The following is a 19,130-nucleotide window of genomic DNA, read 5'->3' as shown; positions in this document are numbered from 1 at the left end:
ACACCGACCAATTGGTTTTTGATTAAGAAACGAGCACCTGTGTAATAATGGAATCATTTTAAAGGTGATCTCATTCATGTTAGATGGATTTAAATGATAACGGATTTTATTTATAACCGTATTCTTCATCTCACGTAAATGTTCATGCAATGTCAATAATTGACGACAATTATTGTCGTCGAAAATTTGTCATGTATTTTCTAATAAAAATGTCACCTGCACGTTAGGAGAAATTCAATTAGACCACCTCACTGACATTTGTTCACATTTGTAAACTCCGTTTCACCTTACATGGTATTACCGCCACACGAAAATAACATGGGATTCTCATGTTCCTTGCCTGTGGCGGTAATACCATGTAAGGTGAAACGGAGTTTAAGTAAGACATGCACGGTTTATATACATAGTGTTGTATTGTGCATTTTCCTTTCACTTTTGTCATCCCGAAATATTCGTGACAAGTGACAGCGTGCGTGCGTGCTTTTTTATGTCCATAGATGCCTGTGAACTGAATAAACCAATCTAATCAATGTCAATGTCAAAGTGGTGCTATATTATGTCGTGGCATGTGTGTGTATGTCAACCTCATAAATTTCTGCAAAAATCAAGCTTTTATGCCACCAAAAGAGCGTAATAAAATATTTATAAAAAAATATTAAAACCAGTTATTGAAACTATAATCACTGTAATGCACATTTTGATTGATAACTATATTGCTGATACTATTGACTATGATCTGATGGAAAGGACGACAAATAATGTATAGTAATTAATACAGGTACGTAAATAGTACTCTAAATTAAGTAAATGCATACATACATATCTAATAAAACAATAATGCACACACAAGAACAATATGTATTTCTTAACTAAACCACATTTTCCCCTGAAAGAGCAACATCCATTAAATTCCGAAGTTCTTGATTGATACAGTGGGAGAGCAGTTCTGTCTGTTTTTGAGTTGGAACAATTTTCTTGTCCAAAGTCGCAGCTATCCTCATGCCACCATTATAGCTGACGAAACTAACTCCAGCGCCTAAAAAATACAATTTTAGAATACGAATAATCTCCAAGCAAAAGTACTATACATAAGAATAATAAGCTATTAAACTACTATTTAGTCTGTAGCCTTACTAGAACTCCCCCTCATTTGTGGCAGCCAAAAAGTCACGTCCTCCACGTAGTTATTTCCAAAGCTTTTCATAGGAAATTTGGGTCCAGGGAAATTTGACAGGATCATCGTGGTCATCCAGTTGGTGGCCCAAATATCAGTTAACCAACTTGGTGGTCCCATAAGCAATGGAACAGTCCCAAAATTAGTAAACAGGATTGGCGATCTTTTCAGTAGTTGGATTGATTTTTCTGCAACTCTGAATTTATTAACCGCTCCGACCGGAAGTACCACTAAACCCAGAGTCCTGAAGTAAATTACAAGTAATATTCCAAGTATCGAGTACACTAAAATATGAAAATAAATATTCCACTAATTAACCCACCAATGATTAACCAATCCATGCATTGGATGATTTTTCCATGGCATGGGAGCCAACGCTCTCATAACGGAAGGTATTCTACCCCCTTGACCAGTTTCAGTGAGAAAAGTCTTTATTCCACTTCCAAACCCAGCCAAAAGGACAGCAGTCGTAGTTACATTTTGAAATTTTGCTAATTTCCTCAGGTCACTCATGGCCACCTTTTCTGATCTGATTGTGTACCAATCTTTCGTTAATTGCTTTTCTCTTACATGCCAAAAGTTTCTGTCCACATCGATAACAAACTGTTTCAAATGATAATACGGAGATAGCAAAATTATGCCTAAATACATTTTAACAGTGTCAATCATGCTCATTTTCGGAACAAATGGCTGTATCACATCGTTTGGGTCCACATTGCACACCCGTGTTAAAAATAATTTCATTATTGAATACCCATCACTCAGAGCATGATGCACCCGAAATATCATTGCAAATTTGTCCTTCTCGTCTCCGCCATCTATTTTAATATTTGGTTCAAAATCGGAGTGTATTTTCCCTTGAGATGGAATAAAATTTCGTACTATTAAAATTTCCCAAGGTGAAATTCCCTGTGGAAAATGCCTCGTACTTATTGGACCCATTATTTTCAAGAGCTCTTCTTCCGTTATGAATTTCTTCTCACTCTCATTATTATTATTATTGTTATTATTATTATTATTTCCGGCCAATATAATTTCAGCTTCTTCGCACAATCTGATGTGATTTTTTATATTAAACTTGTCTTCATTTTTCCAAAAAGAGTATCCTAACCATGGTTCGTAGTATTGGGTGAACTTTTCATAAACACTTTTTCCATCTTTATCAATCACATCTATAACATTAGTTTGGATTATATTTCGAATTTTCTCCATGTCAGGTTCACCTCTGTAGGTGAGCATAATATTGAGAACACATTGACACTTTTTTGTCACATCGTCCAAACCCACCACTCCGTCCCTTGTGCACACAATACGGACCAAATCGGATCGAAACACTTTTGCAAGAAAAATTACAACGAATCGATACATGTAAAGGGGTGACATTAACACAATGAAGAATGGAATTAGAATAAAAACATATCCAAAAAATGATAACACAATTAATACGAGTTTTCCCAATTTTGACAATATTTTTGAAAGCTTTAATAATGCTTTATCAATTTTTCTCATTTCTGAGATTGACTTGTGATTGGTTTTACTTGGTGTGGATATTTTACCCATTTTGGTATCTGAATTTTAGAATTATAATAATCGTAATATTATTACACACTTGTAGTTTTTCGCATTTTTGATCAGAATCATTCAACTCCAAAAGGATGACTGTATCAATCTAAAATTCATGACCTACAATTGTGGTAATCGAAATAGGGTGTAAGTATGTACATAAGGGATTCATGCATATACCATGAAGCCATCCATATGAATTCAGGTATGTACATACCTGAATTTGCGACAGTGCTATTGTTCATGTCTTTGTTGAAGTCATGCAACTATATAACAGATCCTATCACACCTGCCTCAAGTTAAGGGCCTTATTAGCTCCTCAGTCCTTGAAAAGTACCTTGCTTAGGATTCTAATTCTAGTTACAATTCCAGAAAAACAACAACAACCAGAACCAAAGATATTTGAAAGATCAGATCAAATCCGAGGTCGTTCATTGATTAAATAACCTAATGAGAAGGTTACCACTCATCCTATTTTAATTTTTAAATACTATACAACCTTCACCTCGTCATTTTGAAGGAAGCTCTTTTAAAACTACTATTGCATAAACTTGACGACATTTGTACTTATCTAAATCCACTTGATTATTCTGTGTCGAAGACATCTGTTCGCAATTAAAAGCAGTTAATGGAAAACTTGAAAGGGCAAGTGCAGGGGCAACAATACTTGAATCGAGTTGAAGGACAAAGTAACGATTCATACATGTCGCTTGCATTGACTCATATTTCTTGTTCAATGCACTTTTACATCTAACCCAAATTATTACGCAACATGCAACTAGAATATTGAACTGTAATTGTGGCTCTCAACCAAAATCAAGTATAAGCCTTTTTTTAATAACAAATCACTTTTATTTATACTAGATTGTTTGTAACAACAAATTAAAAAGACATGTATTTTATACACATGTATTTGTATTCCATTTAAATGGAAAATAGTTCAAAAGTAATAGTGAAATTTAATTTTAACAATAAAGTATAATCGTTCAAAAAGCGCAAAAATTAAGCTAAGAGATATTCCAAAAATAATTACAGCAAATGCAGTAGAAACATCTCTAAATTGAAGCTCAGTAGCAGATTGAATATTTTTTTTAAACCCTTTAGCCAAACATTTAAGAGTTGAATCACTTAAGAAATCCGTGTAATGCTTTGTATGCAATCCATGCTCGAGAACTCTGATTAATCTGCGTGGTGATAAGCAAATATCTCAATAAAAAAGTCACGAATTATTTAGAGTATCACTGACCCATAATTCATTGGTTCCTTGATTTTGGAATTTTTGGCAACGTAGAATCCCGAATAAGCAGCCATATTACGAACAGTGACACCACTCACGGATGAGCATAATTCTACATCGTTGAAACCCAAAGTTCTGGAAAGTAATCCCAAGTTGACAGGAACGCATAACCCCCTCGAATAACTTTGATAGCACTGTCACTGTCATTTTTGTAAAATGTTGCTATTTCCCTCATAAATTCCTCTCGATCTCTGCCCGTCTGAAATATTACATCAGGGATTATTTGCATGTTGGAAAAACTTAAATTAAATTTGTGTCCATAAATTGACTAACTGGTGCAATGTATCTTCCCCATTGTTGCAGTGGATTTGTGAGTATTTTGAATCCATTAGTAAACAAATCATCAAAAACTTTTACGAGTTGTCGTTCAAAAGCCAATTCTGATATGATCGTTGCTCTAAAAGATTCCAGAATAATATAACCGAACACAAATGAGATAAATGTCAAAATCCAAAAGGGTAGACGTCCATCACGTTTATACCATCCTGAAAATATGTAAGTGGGGGTAAAAAAATAAATAAACAATAAAGTTCCATGCGTTCTTCTACCTTGTTCACTAATTGCAGCGACTATGATAAGAAAACATTCATTGCTCTGAACATCGGAATGGTTACAGAGTAAGAGTATCCAATATCCACCATATACAAGAAGCCAGGTAAGAATTAGGGCAACCCATAAGGACGGAGACAAGGTTCCAATGTAGATATCACGTACTGATGTCGAACGGGTTGGGGGATGAAATATTGCCAACATTCTGGGTTGGATATTGATCAAATTTTCAAATCTCTATTGAGTTATTATTATTTTTGGAAATTTTAAATAATTCATACGGTTCTCGAATTAATGGATGAAGTGCGACAACATATTTCACTCTAAATGGGAGTAAGTACGATAGAGGAATTGTAATATCAGCGCTGCCATTTATCAACTGACCTCCAATTCCACCTAGAGTTCCATTTTCCTCTTTAATATAATCATACGATGTGACCACTTTGATGCTGAAAAGTGATAAATAGTAACATGACAATCTAAGGTGGCTTGTACCATAGTTTATAAATTGAGATTATGTACGAAAAGTTGAGAAGTAGTTGTAACTCCGACATGATTTTCATGCAGTATCCCCCCACAATTTGCAAGTTTCCTTCTGCATCTTTGGAATATTCTACTAAATTATAGTTGTCTACATCGTCCTGCGATTAAATTCCCGTTAAGATTTCCAAACACTTATGACAAATTCAAGTGCTTACCACGCCAGTCACCGTAATACTTTGACCCTCAAGAAGGTTCATTGCTGAGAATATTTTATCACTAATTGTCGATATTCATGATTTTTATGCTTTTAATAGAAAAATTAAAATCATATGAAAATTTACACGTACCACAAAACTTTTATATTATGAACCATCAAACTACTAACTTTCTCTCATTTTCTGTTCTTCTTCCAAATGGAATCAATGAAGCTGTCTGATAATCTGAAAGATAAACAACTTACCAAGCGTTGAAATTGGAATTTGCTCAGCCAGTCATTCAACACGTTCGCATCGAATGTCATCGCATTTGCTTAGTGTTTCTTTCCTTCTCCAATCCTAAGCCGACGTGAAAGTGGTGAAAGGTGAATAATGGTGAAAGTTCTTTTTTGGAGTGTTGCCAATCAAACAACATTGTGAATGTGATTGCTTTCTCCGTTGTGACTAAAGTGCCGCATGATTTTTTTCTGTGTACATACGCCCAAAGTATTTGCTTATTTTGTCAAATAAACTTTTGATTTGATCATTATGTCAATGGAAGTGTAACGACAAGTTGTAGGCGATTATTTACAGAGGCAAAAATACAGGAGAAATAAGCAAAAAATCATATCGGTAAATATTATTTATTTCATGTCAACCCACTCAAAATAGAATAAATATGAACGTGTAATGCATGCAATCAAAAAATGGTAAATATCCATGTACTAACCAAAGTTATTATGCGATAAAAATAATTTAAAAGTAAACCAAAAAGCTTCGAATTTGAAATGGTTTAAACTGAACAGAAAATCCATTTCCAGTGTGAGGAATGTCACCAATTTTGTTTTCCAAACTGTTTTGCATAGAAAATTTTACACTGACCATTGGATCAAATATTATGAATCACTAAGAAAAAATAAAATAAATAAAAATACTCTGCTCATACCCATTGCATTCTTCCACCCGTACGATTCCAAATCCCATTGTAATTCTGAAATTAATCAACTAGGCCGTTATCATATCATTTATACAACAAAATATTCTATATCCAATCCAATCAACTTACGTTGGATTAGCATAACCACCGAACGACTCGTACAACCTGACACAAATTGCTCTTGGAATTTCTGCTGCAACTTTCACCGTGTCTGCAATAACGGTATTATCACTCAAAGTGACCCAGCTATTCGGAAGGCTGTAAATCAGATAATTCTTTTAGTTGTAACGTTTAAATCAATTATGTTCAACTTATCAATTCCAACTCACTTGGCCCCAACCAAATCCGTTGCCATTAAAGGAATGTTATTTGACCCTAAAACATTCAATTCGTATGCTTTCTTGATAACGTCTGCCTCTTGGAAAGTTCCCACATGTGGAAGAACAGCGTAATAAATGAAGTGCTTGTGCATATCACAATTTGCATCTGGATTTTTCGGGGCTCGGAGCAATGACAATTGAATAATATTTTCTCGGACATGCCAGCCATATTTTGAATCAGTTATAACAGTGATGCCCTTGTCATTTTGCGACATATCCATCCATCTTATGATACAAATGGGTTAAATTCAACTTTGGGGAAATTAACTAGAGTATTTTGCAAACAATTGAAATATTACTTGTGACCACAGACTTCAAATTTGGCCATGTCCTATAATTATTAATAAATATTATCATATTATATGTATTATGTACTTTTTAGTATTAATCGTGCATATTATGTGCAGGATAACCCAAGATGTGTTGATATGCGTTGGACGAGTTGTGTGTCCGTATTGGATCTCGAATGTGCAGTTTCGAGCTAGGACATCCGCAGGGAATTCTACTTTCAACATTTTATGCTCCTCTTTCCAATCAACAATTGTATAGTACCTTTAAAACAACGAATAAATAAGGAATTGCGTTATTCATGCAGATTAAAATCGAAATTACTATTCGCGTACTCAATCATTGGCGAATCACATCTCATAATTGTGTAACGAATTATCGAGCTTCCATTTCCAAAATTAGCAGACCATCGATAACATCCAACAATATCCCCATAAGATAAAAGCTGCAACTCCATATTTGTAAAATCTGGCTCTCGTCGTGTTTCCAAATGATCTTTTAAATTTTTTGCAATAACTCTTTGTAGTTTGTCTATAAAAAAGAATAAAAAATTGATATGTCATATTATCTTACAATCCATTACATCCCACGCATCCCAAATCAACGGTAGGTCATCATAGATATAAAATCTCCCCGGTTCCACTCCTCTGTTTAGAAAATCATTAAATGCAACGTCGGATCCATTGAAGAATAATTTTTCAGTTGGCAATCCTGGGGAAGCTGTCGAAGCTTCAAGATGGATGATTCCATTGGAGAAAGTTCCGAATCCAGGGGATGGCGTATTCGCTTTTATACAAAAATAAATACGCATAATATTCCATACTTGCAAAATCTTAAAAGTATTAATTCTGGTTCGTACCAGCATATGTAACTTTATTCAAAGGTTCAATCGGTTGAAAGGTTGAATATCCACTGGGGGAAAGGTTAACTAAAGCCGCAGCAAATGTATTTGGAACCCTGAATCGTCCCTCTCCTTGATTCTCAAATGGATCCGAGTGCAAATTCACAGTCTGAATAAACTCTCCAACTGGGAGGTCCTGATCATTATCAGGTTTCATAAAAATCACGGTGTGAACGGGCCAAGTTAATGGATTATAAATCGCTTTCGTAGTAGTTCCGCCCCCTAAAATTCGAACGTGGTATGCGTCCCGAAGAATTTTTAGAGATGAGAAAACCTCCTCGTAAATTCGCCAAGCTTCCTCTGCCACGAGTTGGATACATGAACCTGGGAGGACGTCGTGAAATTGCTGTTGATAGAAAAGTCATTGATTTATTTTGAGAGCATGGTTCTTATTTTGGAAATTAATCTTGTCATGTAGGACTAACATTTAAAAGTAGATTTTTCCAGTTGGAGTCGACTTCTTCAATGTCGCTACATAGTTGTAAAATTTAAAAAATATTACGTCCTGAAAATGAATATATTTCTAAGAAAAGTAAGTTATTGTACACGGCAAGTTGTTGCTCATCAACCCTTCCCATCGTGTATGCAATTGACATGAGCTCCTCTACCTGAGTAGAATCAAGAGTTTATCTTAAGGTAAATGGTCAAGATTCTTGACTCAAGAATGGGCATTATTTTCTGTATGAATATGGACATACTTCACGCAGAAATATTTCCCCTTTTCTGTTGTACCACTTGATTTTTGCCTACATTATATTTAAAAGTTTGATATGCAGTTGATGAATTTGGGAAAAAGTTTGCGTACTTGAGTTGTATATGTTCCATTATGAAGTTCTAAATACAATTCGCCGACCCATTTGTAAAACTTATCTTTTTCAGTCGCAAGATTCTCAAAGAATTCGTCCGGCACACTAAATCTTACGCTGTAAGAAACATAAATATACTCGTATTTATGAACTTGTAGGTAACTTGTATGCACAACTAATAAATGCGCAGTACTTTGGTAACCCATCGACATTTTGTACACGCTTAATTCTCTCAATAATTGTTCTCGTAGGACCACCACCCCCATCTCCATGTCCAAATAGATAGATGCCATTGTTACATCTTCCTTTGTCTTGTGAATTGTTTTGTGATTTTAGGAATTCATCCACAGATCCAGACATTCCATAGCTATCGCCCTGTCATCAGTAGAAAGCAATTTTAATATGAGTACTACATATTTACAAAACTCAGAATTATTTAATTTCTCACAGGAGGAAAATGGCACATAACTTGTGATCCGTCAATTCCTTCCCAAATAAAACTATTATTTGGAAAGCGATTCACCAAACTCCACGACATTTTCTGCGTAAGAAATCGATCTATTCCAACGTGCTAGAGAGGAAAGCAAGATAAAAGCATAGATCTTTGAAATTTCATGACACCATTTAAAGTCAACCAACTTTTATCATCTGAGGAATTTGGGCCGAGTAGCCAAACGTGTCTGGAAGCCAAAATTCTTTGCAAGCAACACCAAATTCTTTACGGAAGAATTGTTGCCCGTAAAAATACTGACGCATAAATGCTTCGCCACTAGTCAAAAAAATACAAGATTTTTATCCAAATGTCAATCCAGCTAGGCCTGGCTTTACAGTACCTCGGCACATTACCGTCCATCTCGACCCATGTGGATCCAACGACAATGAATTGTTTTTCGTTAATAACTTGATCGTGTATCTCTTGGTAAAGATCAGGGTATGTTTCTTTGACCCATGCTAGTTGTTGCGCCTGGAAAAATTCAGTAACGTGAAAATATTCGTGGTTCTTCTAATGACATTCCACTAATTTTTAACCTGTGAGCAAACAAACTTGTACTCTGGATACTGTTTCATTAGTTGCAGCTGTGCTGAAAACGATCGGGCACATTTTCGAATAGTCTCGGAATAAGGCCAAAGCCATGCTGTATCAATATGGCAATGTCCCATGGCAAACAATTGGTGTGACTTTTGACCTGTCCCACTCGAAAAAAAATTTGCTGCAAGCGTTTTTGCTTCTCTGTAAAAATGATTAATGAATAATTTATAAGTTTAGAATTTATGTAGGCGTGTGTCAGTAATTACATATTGAAAATAAAAGCCTACTCTAATTTGTCCACGCGAATGTCGTTGACCATCTGGTTAGCCACAAACATTGCTTGGTATCCAATATGAGTGTCACCCAAATTACTAGCAATTCCATTTAGCATTTCCAAATCGGTGTACAACTGGAATATGTCTTCTCGAAATAATGCAATGTCCGCCACAGTCAGCTTGAAGAATAAATTGGGAGAGGGTGGTGCTGAGGGAAATAATTATTTATATGTATGATGGGGGATTATGTACATATATCGAATCGAACACGGTACTCATCGGAACCACAGAAATTTCAAATATGACTAAGCTTTGTAATTATTAATTACTTATTTCATCTCCCCAGCCGTTCTTGTAATCCGGACCTGCTCCCATAATATGGTTGCAGGCCATCTCAATGTAAAACGTTGCCGTCGTCGTTCCCGGTGGAAGAGGAAATTCTTCTCGGAATTTTGGATTTATTCCCTAAAAATGTATTACGTGTGGGAAGGAGCTTACTGATTCAAAATATGTTAATTATTCCCAGTGTACCTGGAGCAATGCCCCCTCTGAAGAATACACTGTGGACTCACTGCCTGTCACCTGAAAACATATTAAAAGTCAAATTCTTGCCAGGAATCGGACAATACGTGGACATAGGTTCGTGGTAAGGTCACCCATCGAAGATGAACATCTCTTCCAGACCATTCCTCTGGGACCCTTAATTCCACCTTTTACGGACATAGAAACGATTATCACGATTGTTTTAAATTAAATTTCAAGAAAACAGAAATATAAATACTTTAAACCAATGAGTTGCCCAAGTTGGACCAAATTCTTGTCCAATTTCCGCAGGAGTAAACTCTTGTTGAACAACTCTTGAAAATGGCCAATCTATCCATGACCCATGGGGAGGATCTGGTGGCGTTGGTTGAGGAATGCTAAATTTCGTCAGGTCTGAGCAACTCAATATTTTAATTGGTACAATTATTTTTATTAAATTATCTTATCATGAATTTTATTTATCGTGTACTTGTTAGTGGGACGGATGCATCATACAGTTTGCTGAACAAATTGATATCCTTGAATAGACTTTCTGGACTTATGAAATTCGAAATTTGTTCCATTGTAGTCCTCCTATTCTTATGAATTGGGGCTTTTAAGGTGGGCTCCATCGTGTAAATTGTTTGTAAATGATTCGGAGAAAAAATTGAGTGCGACTGACTTGACAGACGCTCGAAATTAGATTGGCAATTAGAAATTAGATTAAAGTGTATACAAACTTTATATGCGACTTGTAACCTTATTAAGCGGACATGCAATGTTTAGTTTTCCACCCATTTTTAAAACCATTGGTTCAAATGAAGCATAAATTTATTTACATGCACATGTACATAATCACAATGTTTGTTGACAAAGTAGGCGTTGCGATAATAAAGGTTTAATTAACTTAATCGGACAATGTTCTGATGTGCTATGCTTGTGAGATACCATGCAGTAACACCAACATGTATAACTAATCTCCACCAGTGTAAAGTACTTAGCAAAATATAAAATGCATACAGTTCATACTCACAGTTGGTCTTTCAAATATTTCATATACATAATTATGATTATTGATCCTGGATTTTCCACTCGTTATATTTTAATTAGCATAAAAGCAATTACATATTAGTTTTGGTGACACAAACGGTGTCATGAAACATGTTGTGCCTGTCTTATAAAGCAAAACCTTATGCACTTGAAACTATGCAGGTACATATCAATATGCCTTACATATACTTAACTGCTTGAGACTGGTAACTTTTTTAGTAAGTCTAGGAGGAATTGCTTATGGCTAATTTCAAGACAACATGGTGATAATATTTCCAAATTATAATATGAAATGCTGATATCCGACAGCTTATCAGCAAACTTTATTATATTCTTCCCTTCCTAAAAGTCAAGTCTCACTTTCACCGCGGGACCAAGAGTAAAATACTATCTTGTATTTGATTTTTGATTCTTCGGCAGAATAAAATGTGAAATGATTGCTAATTTTTTCTATCGTAGTTAGTCAATTAGCGTAGAAATTATTAGCGCATAATTAGAAAAAAAGTGCAATTTAGAATCTGGAGATGGGACGACCACCTTCATTACGGCGTAAAAATAATGCTCGGAAAAGCACTGGAGGAACTAGTCGACAAGTTGGGTAATTTTAAATGTACAAATTATTAATAATTTCATTCATAATAAAATATGTGATTAAAACAGATCACAACGACAGAGAGTGACGGCTCGAAAGAGCACGGGAGGTTATTCGCCACGATTTCACATGTCCAGATATCCACAAGCTCAAGAAGACAGTAGTAGCAACGACACTATGGACGAGGACGAGGGCGGTGGAAATAATAGCGAAGACATTAACGAAGTTTACGTGTCGAGCATTGCTGGGCGGTCAGCATGTATGTATTTTTGTTCATATATTAAACGAAAATTGTATAGATAGATGGTAATACTTCATACACAATAATTTTTTTAATTTAAGATCCATCATACGGTGACTTATCAAAAGCAAGTTCAAGTACAAATCCTCAAAGTTCTTCGTCTCTGGAGTTAAATATAGCACAACAACAGCAGGATCGTGTTGTTGTACGAATTCCTCAACCTCGGATGTCACCCTTTCAACCAGGCTTTCGTAGGTCTGAGTCTCCAAGAGGTACACTACCAGGTATATAATTAGTTGATAACACTATTTATAATTCACAAATTGTTTTGACAATGACATAAACAAATCGTTAACAAAACTCAGGTCAAAATGAAGCAGCCGTCGCAAGTGCTGTTAGTGCCGCTGCATTTGCATTGAAAACATCTGCAGGTTGTACATCCCCTGGTAGAAGTGGTCAAAGCCTTGTGGATGAACCCGAAAATTCTATTCAAATAGGTGGAGATGCTGTTGATGAAGACGTTACATCTGCCGACTCTACAAATGTGATTCCTGAAATTCTAGAACTATGTGAACCAAGTAAATAAACTACTTTGTATAAATACTTTAAAGTCGTTATTTACTATCCAATAACAGTTAACTACAATGAACCTGAATTTAATTTCAGGCAGTACAAGTGCAACCACTACAGCTTTTGTGCCTCCGCCCGCTGTCCCAGGTCACAGTCGCTGGTTGCTGGCACAAGGTTGGTTTTCCAAGAGTTATTCTCCTGCGTATGTACATATAAAAAACGATTGATGAATATAATTCTCTTTCTCTGTAGACAATATTGCAATGAAAACGCCAAGCAACATTGAACCCGATTGTTGTCCAGACCCTACGACCAGACCAAGAAAGAAGAAACATTTTACACCTCTCCCATTTCCAGAAAGTAGTCCACCAAAACTAAATAGAAATTCAAGCTCTTTACAAAATCCTTTCTTTACCAATGATGACCCCCCGCCGAGCATTTCTAAAGATCCTCAAAGTGATGATTTTAGCACCAAGAAAATCAAAAAGGCATTTCGAAATTTTCAGTCAATTCGTCGCCTTGTTACCGACTCTGGAGTTTGCTCTCATTTTAATGGATTTGTGCAATTGAATGCTGTGGAGCAAATGTTAATCAAGTGCTATAATAGGGTTAAAAGAATCTCAAATGAAAGAAGTTACAAATCTTCTAACCCACCAGTTATAGTCCTTGATGATTCAGGTGACGTTGTACGATGTGACCCAGTGAAACAAACCAGCAGTTTTGACGATGATGGTGAGGATGATATTGACACCATCAGCATTCAAGTATCTCCCCCAACACTTTCCAGCGACGTAAATGTGGAAAAGACGAGTACTGGTGGTGATTCAACTATGTCCGTACTTGACACCTATGGAGAAAGTTCACCACAGTCATCATTAAACAGCACGACCTCAATACTAGTTGGTGGAAAAAATGTCGCCAAGAAGAATGCTTCAGTAATATGTTCCCCTGCGGCACAAATTTCCAAAAGCTCAAGAGGCAAACGATCCTCATCCGGAAGTAGTCGAATGAATTTATCGACAGTGGGAAGTACAGATCACGTGGACGAAGTCATCAACACAGTTATTAGAGATCAGCAGCAAAGTAGGACCATGACAGGAGCATCATCATCGTCGGTGATGCCAAATGATGATATCCTCGCACAGTTTAGTGAATCACATCGACGTACCTTAAACAGCTTAGTTCACATGGGTTTTGGATCTAAAGATGGAGATAATTTCGACCAACTCGTGAGGATTGTACACGAGAAAAATGGAAATTTGGACGCCTGCATCGATAGGCTTACAAAGCTGGCTTAAACCTCTTCATAATAATGCTACGGAGGATGAGTTGAGATATGCCAGATATTTGACAACACATTGACAATGTCCATGTGTTTGTTGATTATTACCTAATATATTTGACATGAGATATATTTATTCATTGGTTAATTTTTAGATTTACGAAATATTTTCGGACAAAAATAATTTTGTAATAAAGAGTTATTTGTATAAAAAGTCAAGCATAAAAATCCACTATTTATCTAAATCCCATCAGGCCACTCTGACTCAATCTAAAAAATATGCATGTAATACACGCTTATTATCTCGAACAAAGCCATGATTAATCTCAATATTTAAGACTACTCTGTGCAACAATAGTTCGGACTGCTATCTTATCAATGAAATTGAACTTGACTGTGACCAAAATCCTGACGAAATTTCCCTCAATGGATAATGTATGCAAATGAATGATAGCGAGTCCGGCAGTGATTCATGACAAGGTTTTACTGGCTTATACGTAGGATTAGTTTAGTGGCATACTTGGTATTCAATGATTCAATCCTGACCGACTGGTTCAGTTCTTCTGGGTCATCCACTAAAGTAAACGGTGTGCTAGTCAACCCTCCTGAAAATGAAATTCATCACCCTAAGGACCCTACTTGTCCAATGGGTCTTGTTTCTCTCTATGACAATAAATTGGACGTTCGGATCGTCTGGCCCAATTAGCTACACTGGTTCCCCAATATTTCCAAGATTTACCGAGCAGTTTGACCCTTCGTTGTTAGAAATGGAGGTTAATGAAGAAGAACTTCCATCTGCACGATTCCGACTTCCAAACCAAATTATCCCACAACATTATAAACTCCAAATCCGACCCATCCTTCAGGGAGACCCGATGGTTCAAAACTTCACTGCTCCAGGAACTGTACAAATTACGGTTCAATGCAGGCAAGCCACAAGAGAGTTGGTTTTGCATGCTGCCGAACTCGTCATAAATAGCTTGTCCATTCGGGTACGTGCAGATTTCTTAACCTTTCGTTCATCGGACATAATGTTTTACATATTTATTGCTCGGACGTATTTATAGGTTTGGCGAACTAGTAGCCCAACAGAGCAACTAATCATTACGGATCAGATTTCGAATGCTACGCTTGAAACCTTCACGATTGTGGTTCAGGACAATCTTGTTGTCGGAGAGAGATACGACATTTATATCGAATACGTAGCCACCGTTGCAAACCCAGATATTGAAACGCCCGGGGGTCGAATGAACGGAGTCTATTGGAGCTCTTATCAAACAGAGACTGGTGACAAGAGGTGGCATATATTTACTAATTTGGATAAATAATCTGTTTAAAATTAAAATGTCTAATAAATTATAAATGTACATATGTATATGCTTCACAGATACTTGGCTACTACCCAATTCAGTAGAACTAGAGCTTTTAGAAAAACGCTTCCCTCATTTGACGAGCCCAGCCAGGTAGAACAATTTTTTTTACGAATTTGCATTACACCTCGACAATCTAATTTTTGGAAACTTGAATTTCAGAAAGCGACGTTTGAGATAATTGTGGGTCGGGAGGACAGCTATCACTCACTTTCCAACATGAATCTACTTCGGTCTGAACCCATGTGAGTCGAATCTGGGATTAATTTAATATAGTGACGAATTTCAAAAATAATTATATTGTTTAGTGCTGAATTACAAGGATGGACGTGGGATTTTTACAACACTACACCAGTTATGCCACCTACAATTATCGCGTTTATCGTATCTGATTTTGATTTTGAGGATGCGACCGAAGGTTTGTTCGAAAAACCTGTCAAAGTAAGAATGATAGGCTACGAATAAATTGATACAATTTATGACAGATTTAACATTTCAATTTTTTACATTTCATCACCTTATCACAAGATTTGGGGTCCTCCAGCCGAGATTCAAGGTAATGGTGCAGTGTTTGCGGCAAACGCGGCAGCCGAGACCTTAAACTATTTTCAAGAATATTTTGGAATCCAGTACGAATTACCAAAAATTGATTCCGCGGCGATTCCCGACTTTGCGGCTGGCGCAATGGAGAACTGGGTGACAAAACAATTCATGAAACAAACGACACGTTTTTTGCGAAAAGCAGTATTCACTAACATGTTTATCAATTCTGCATAACGTGATTTCAGGGTCTTAATACATATCGCGTAATGTACCTTATTTGGAAAGAGGGAATTAATACCGTTGCCGAAAAATTCCGTATAGCTAACATCTTAGGTCACGAATTAGCACATCAATATTGGGGAAATCTCGTAACACATGCGTGGTAAGATATCAGTCCGTTTTGGATATCAGAAACATTATTAAGGTCATTTGATCATAAAACTCGTGACGCTTCAATTAAAATAGGTGGAATGATTGGTGGTTGACGGAAGGATTTGCTAGCTATTTCGAATACCGGTCGGTGGATGCTGTGTTTGTAAATGGGTACGAAGCAATAGATCGTCTCGTGACCTCGGACATCCAACCTGCCATGGCATTTGATTCTGGTCCTGATTCGGTCCCAATTCATGGTGTCAATTCAACCCATTTTGTCGAAAATCCTTCAACAATTAATTATTCAAAAGGTGAGATAATGTTAATTTAATGTGAGTGACATAAAGTTAATGCTGACATTTTCTGCGTCTATTTGTGTGCTGCTCATTCCAGGTGCTGCGTTAGTGAACTTAATGAGAAGCTTCATGACCGAACAAGTTTTCAAAATGGCTTGCAACTACTATTTGAGAAATAGGTAATTTTTTTTAGAAACAAATAATTCTAAAAGCTTATCTCACATATACTGACAAAATTTTAGAGCATATTTGGCTGTCCATCAAGATGCATTATTTACCGATTTTAATACTTATTTGGCCACCAACAACTTATTACCATCGAACAATAAAACGATTAATGAAATAATGGAGACGTGGACCACGCAAACTAGTTTCCCATTGGTGAAAGTATCACGAGCTGGACCCAACCACATTTTCGTTTCGCAGGTTTTTTACACAGTTTGGCAATTGGTTTATTAAATCATTACTATTTATATACATGTCTGCAGGAACGTTTTGAAAATGTGGAAGTGAAAGGACAACAACCCCAAACCGGTCTTTGGCACGTACCAATTTTTTACACCACTGCAGATAACCCTACTTTTGATTCGGACAACAATCTCCCGAAATTCTGGATAGACAAAGAAGTCCTTGTTATGATGCATGCCGTTGACACCAGTAAATGGATCCTGGTAAATCCAGGAGGCAATGGTACATACGATTGACTCATATAGTCTAAAAAATTTGAATTCTTTCGATAACTAGCTATTTACATATGTTGCACAAAATCTATATTTAGGGTATTACAGAGTAATTTACGACACCCACTTGGAAACATTATTACAAACTGAACTGGACACTACCATCATAAATATTCCAGTCGGAAGCCGTAGCATGATCGTAGACGATTATTTTACTGCCGCATATCAAGGTTAGCTCTCAGTTATCATTATTTATGGCCTCGGATTTACACTGGCAATAAATGTATGAATGAGTAATATATATGCATACAGGATACATTCCAATCACAAGAGCATTGGCCATGACGTCATTTCTATCAAGGGAGACAAATTTCAATGTTTGGGTACCATTCCAGAAACATTTTCGTCGAGGGTACGAATTATTTTCAAATGAATCACAAGCATTCGACACCTTTCAGGTGAGTTATTGTGTAAAGTGTAAAATGTAAGATTAATCATTTTTTTAAATTTGAATTTCTAGACTTATATTCTACAAACTATGCAAACCGCATTGGACAATGTTGGATTTACCCAAATTCCTTCGGAGCTCCCAATGACAACAATTTCCAGAGTACAATTGTTTGATTGGGCTTGTCCACTGTTCCACAATGGATGTGTTGATGAAGCAAATAGGCTTCTAAGTCTTTGGCAGTCTAATCCAACAAATAATCCGTGAGCCATTAATTATTTAACTTCAAAAAACTAACCTAAGCCTTTCTATTTGTTTAAATACGTATTCTTCGGATTAATATTATTTTAAAGAATTCCTGTGGACATTCGGCCATCAATTTACTGTGCAGCAACAAATGACAACGGGAACTGGGATTTTTTATGGCAACAGTACATGAACACCAATAGGGACCCCTTGATCCGAAATTCCCTGGCATGCACACCACACTTGAATAAGCTTACTGAGTAAATAATCGAAAATACGTTACGAACAACATCACCTTGTGTAAATTGTTTATTAATGTGATGCACATCTTTCAGATTGTTGACAAAAGTAAAAACGGAAGACCTTGGGACCGTTGACGTTATTGGAATTTTAGTACGTGCCGCAGCCAACCGCATCATACAACCGACTCTCTTGGACGAGTTGTTGGTGGAATTCGATACTCTGATCCAACCGTAATAAAAAGTTAACCATATATTTCTTGTCAAGCCTATCCATTATCTTTAACACTTAGATATTTATATCTAGAGATAAGTTGGGACCAACAGGATATGCTGACGTCTTTGCAGCAATTTGCACACATACCTATAACCTCACCGTACAAGAAAGGGTAATCTCGACAAGGATTATACATAACTAATTTTAATTATATTTATATGTATTAATCGTTATGCATTATTACCGAAAATTAATAGTGTATCCGCGTTTAATAATTTAGTTGCTTTATAATCCTGTAGATACAAACCTGGGTATCGCTACCCCCACAGGGACCTGTATTGACTCCCGTAATGGGTAGAGTTGAAACCTCCTTAGCTCTTATCGACTCAAATAAGCAGTGGGTCGATAACTTTGGGTCTCCAATTTTACAATGGATGACGACCCAGATACCTCCACTTCCAACTCCAGAAACGAAATATGCTTTCAAATTTATTAAATCAACATAATCATTGTTCGCTTATTTTTGTTCTAAAAAAAGTTACGAAAATCATAAATAATTAAATATATTTGAATATATCATGAAAA

General features: G+C 36.3%; 4 protein-coding genes and 1 long non-coding RNA gene across 6 annotated transcripts; 2 read left to right on the top strand and 3 right to left on the bottom strand.

Annotated features, from left to right (window-relative positions):
- Positions 1-610: 610 nt before the first annotated feature.
- On the bottom strand, positions 611-2,821 carry LOC110844445. Its single transcript, XM_022090651.2, has 3 exons — positions 1,497-2,821; positions 1,135-1,418; positions 611-1,036 (listed from the first exon to the last, which is right to left on the bottom strand). The coding sequence occupies exons 1-3, from the start codon at positions 2,732-2,734 to the stop codon at positions 870-872; spliced, it is 1,689 nt and encodes a 562-aa protein (XP_021946343.2). The 5' UTR covers positions 2,735-2,821; the 3' UTR covers positions 611-869.
- An 864-nt stretch (positions 2,822-3,685) lies between these two features.
- Positions 3,686-4,568, bottom strand: LOC118434412. Its single transcript, XR_004833995.1, has 3 exons — positions 4,308-4,568; positions 3,984-4,233; positions 3,686-3,921 (listed from the first exon to the last, which is right to left on the bottom strand). It is a non-coding gene; the product is annotated as an uncharacterized LOC118434412 (long non-coding RNA).
- Positions 4,569-5,885: 1,317 nt separating this feature from the next.
- On the bottom strand, positions 5,886-11,138 carry LOC110842950 (alpha-mannosidase 2C1). Its single transcript, XM_022088829.2, has 24 exons — positions 10,890-11,138; positions 10,659-10,813; positions 10,534-10,587; positions 10,409-10,459; positions 10,207-10,342; positions 9,890-10,085; positions 9,602-9,803; positions 9,406-9,536; positions 9,212-9,341; positions 9,021-9,143; positions 8,766-8,947; positions 8,572-8,689; positions 8,465-8,512; positions 8,313-8,374; positions 8,192-8,237; positions 7,725-8,112; positions 7,439-7,651; positions 7,201-7,360; positions 6,991-7,129; positions 6,877-6,908; positions 6,527-6,802; positions 6,327-6,455; positions 6,207-6,251; positions 5,886-6,113 (listed from the first exon to the last, which is right to left on the bottom strand). Exons 1-24 carry the CDS (start codon positions 11,029-11,031, stop codon positions 6,017-6,019), a joined length of 3,255 nt encoding a protein of 1,084 aa, XP_021944521.1. The 5' UTR covers positions 11,032-11,138; the 3' UTR covers positions 5,886-6,016.
- Positions 11,139-11,660: 522 nt separating this feature from the next.
- Positions 11,661-14,353, top strand: LOC110843809. Of its 2 annotated transcripts, none has more exons than XM_035847886.1 (6): positions 11,661-12,047; positions 12,110-12,300; positions 12,384-12,554; positions 12,648-12,860; positions 12,949-13,026; positions 13,105-14,353. In XM_035847886.1, exons 1-6 carry the CDS (start codon positions 11,974-11,976, stop codon positions 14,148-14,150), a joined length of 1,773 nt encoding a protein of 590 aa, XP_035703779.1. In that variant the 5' UTR covers positions 11,661-11,973; the 3' UTR covers positions 14,151-14,353. The 2 variants fall into 2 exon arrangements, with proteins under 2 accessions (XP_035703779.1, XP_021945541.1); XM_022089849.2 differs by having other exon boundaries at positions 11,665-12,047; positions 12,384-12,566.
- Positions 14,354-14,664: 311 nt separating this feature from the next.
- On the top strand, positions 14,665-19,130 carry LOC110844509 (aminopeptidase N). Its single transcript, XM_022090724.2, has 18 exons — positions 14,665-15,126; positions 15,202-15,431; positions 15,522-15,597; positions 15,667-15,749; positions 15,813-15,945; positions 16,033-16,200; positions 16,293-16,429; positions 16,513-16,730; positions 16,813-16,894; positions 16,958-17,141; positions 17,204-17,405; positions 17,494-17,625; positions 17,708-17,853; positions 17,916-18,106; positions 18,197-18,349; positions 18,425-18,562; positions 18,636-18,717; positions 18,845-19,130. The coding sequence occupies exons 1-18, from the start codon at positions 14,746-14,748 to the stop codon at positions 19,049-19,051; spliced, it is 2,943 nt and encodes a 980-aa protein (XP_021946416.1). The 5' UTR covers positions 14,665-14,745; the 3' UTR covers positions 19,052-19,130.

Source organism: Folsomia candida, unplaced genomic scaffold (assembly GCF_002217175.1).
Source record: "Folsomia candida strain VU population unplaced genomic scaffold, ASM221717v1 Fcan01_Sc002, whole genome shotgun sequence".
In the NCBI taxonomy this organism is placed as follows: domain Eukaryota; kingdom Metazoa; phylum Arthropoda; class Collembola; order Entomobryomorpha; family Isotomidae; genus Folsomia; species Folsomia candida.
This window is presented reverse-complemented; position numbering and strand designations above follow the sequence as displayed.

Excerpts from the sequence above, each read along its gene's own strand:
- LOC110844445 (XM_022090651.2), bottom strand. The coding sequence starts at position 2,734 with ATGGGTAAAATATCCACACCAAGTAAAACCAATCACAAGTCAATCTCA. Across the intron at positions 1,419-1,496 it reads CATGGATTGGTTAATCATTG|GACTCTGGGTTTAGTGGTAC; the intron begins GTGGGTTAATTA and ends AATTTACTTCAG. Across the intron at positions 1,037-1,134 it reads ACAAATGAGGGGGAGTTCTA|GCGCTGGAGTTAGTTTCGTC; the intron begins GTAAGGCTACAG and ends TGTATTTTTTAG.
- LOC110842950 (XM_022088829.2), bottom strand. The coding sequence starts at position 11,031 with ATGGAGCCCACCTTAAAAGCCCCAATTCATAAGAATAGGAGGACTACA. Across the intron at positions 10,086-10,206 it reads CGGCTGGGGAGATGAAATAA|CACCACCCTCTCCCAATTTA; the intron begins GTAATTAATAAT and ends TATTTCCCTCAG. Across the intron at positions 9,144-9,211 it reads AAATTCCTCAGATGATAAAA|CACGTTGGAATAGATCGATT; the intron begins GTTGGTTGACTT and ends TTTCCTCTCTAG.
- LOC110843809 (XM_022089849.2), top strand. The coding sequence starts at position 11,974 with ATGGGACGACCACCTTCATTACGGCGTAAAAATAATGCTCGGAAAAGC. Across the intron at positions 12,048-12,109 it reads GGAACTAGTCGACAAGTTGG|ATCACAACGACAGAGAGTGA; the intron begins GTAATTTTAAAT and ends TGATTAAAACAG. Across the intron at positions 12,861-12,948 it reads TCTAGAACTATGTGAACCAA|GCAGTACAAGTGCAACCACT; the intron begins GTAAATAAACTA and ends ATTTAATTTCAG.
- LOC110844509 (XM_022090724.2), top strand. The coding sequence starts at position 14,746 with ATGAAATTCATCACCCTAAGGACCCTACTTGTCCAATGGGTCTTGTTT. Across the intron at positions 16,201-16,292 it reads CTGGCGCAATGGAGAACTGG|GGTCTTAATACATATCGCGT; the intron begins GTGACAAAACAA and ends ACGTGATTTCAG. Across the intron at positions 18,718-18,844 it reads ACCTCACCGTACAAGAAAGG|ATACAAACCTGGGTATCGCT; the intron begins GTAATCTCGACA and ends ATAATCCTGTAG.